Source organism: Temnothorax curvispinosus, unplaced genomic scaffold (genome assembly GCF_003070985.1).
Source record: "Temnothorax curvispinosus isolate PA1 unplaced genomic scaffold, ASM307098v1 QBEX01001562.1, whole genome shotgun sequence".
In the NCBI taxonomy this organism is placed as follows: Eukaryota; Metazoa; Arthropoda; class Insecta; order Hymenoptera; family Formicidae; genus Temnothorax; species Temnothorax curvispinosus.
The window spans coordinates 1-1,133 of record NW_020211342.1 but is presented as its reverse complement, the minus strand read 5'-3'; the positions used below and the strand labels follow the sequence as shown (position 1 = coordinate 1,133).

The following is a 1,133-nucleotide window of genomic DNA, read 5'->3' as shown; positions in this document are numbered from 1 at the left end:
ATTTTACCTCTCTCATAAATAAATCCCACGGATAAATCTTTTCTGGTTCGGATCCAAGAGATTTAATGGCGCTGCTCAATTCGGAATGATAAATTTTCAATATGTCATCATAATACTGATCTCGAAATGGCTTCTGAGTGCAAGAATAAATTAAAAACGATAGATCCGCGATAGGATTAGCGCAACGCGCGAGTTGAAAGTCCAGTATTAGTGCTTCTTTTTTATTTCGCCCGGCGTCTCGGACTAGAAAATTCGGAGCCCAACAATCACCCGCGGTTATAATAGACGTCGGAGCATCTTTCCTCTCAATTAATTCTGAGCATTTGTGATAGAGCGAACCAAATTCATAGGAATTGAATTGCTTCTCGGCTTTACTGTTGGGATATTCCATCTTTAACGCATGTTTAGCTATATCCGTCAGCTTTTTCTGTAAGCAAAGATAATGTTTGTTGATAATTACATTAAGATGCAACGTAATCAAGAGACACGGTAGTGTCTCGTGCCAAGTACACGCGGATCGAGACCGACCGTGACTCTTTTACGCGACGCGACGGGTTGCGAGTACCCGAGATATCACTTACATGGAATTTTTGGTACCAGTTCCAGTGTTCACTGCCAAAGTAGGTTTCTTTCAAGTAGCTTGCAACTTCTGCGAACTCCTCTTTCTTTTGGTCCTTGTACGCAAATGAGATTGCGTGAAATTTCGCCAAGGTTTTCAAGATCACGGTGCACTCCGCCCAGTCCAGGCAGCTTTGTCTGGACGCAGGCCCAAATCCCAGGGGAGAGACGTCCTCCAAGACTATGAAATCATTCTCACCGTCCATGTAAGAAGCCAAGTAACGTGGTATAGACAGTAGATTGCCTTGTCCTTTCTCCGCTAAGAATTTTTCAATCTTGGGGACAACCTGTAATGTAAAATAACACTCGTTTGAGACCGAGACACTTGTTTTATTCGATTATACAAATAGAATCTATTTTTTTTTCTTCCAAAAGATACACATGCATTTCCGATTACACAGAAGAAGAGCTTCACGCATTCTCACCTTTGTATAAAATATGATTTCGTTACCAAAGAATTCTCCGCTCCTAAAAGTCTTTCTTCTGCCAATGTTCTTGGGAATCGACTTCACGAC

The 1,133-nt window shown here is 41.7% G+C and overlaps 1 protein-coding gene across 1 annotated transcript; it reads right to left on the bottom strand.

Annotated features, from left to right (window-relative positions):
• Positions 1-6: 6 nt before the first annotated feature.
• LOC112466427 lies at positions 7-1,127 on the bottom strand (the record flags this gene model as incomplete). Its single annotated transcript, XM_025034517.1, has 3 exons — positions 1,044-1,127; positions 582-905; positions 7-427 (listed from the first exon to the last, which is right to left on the bottom strand). Coding segments are annotated over exons 2-3 (664 nt in total), but the record flags the coding sequence as incomplete, so codon positions are not given.
• Positions 1,128-1,133: the final 6 nt, after the last annotated feature.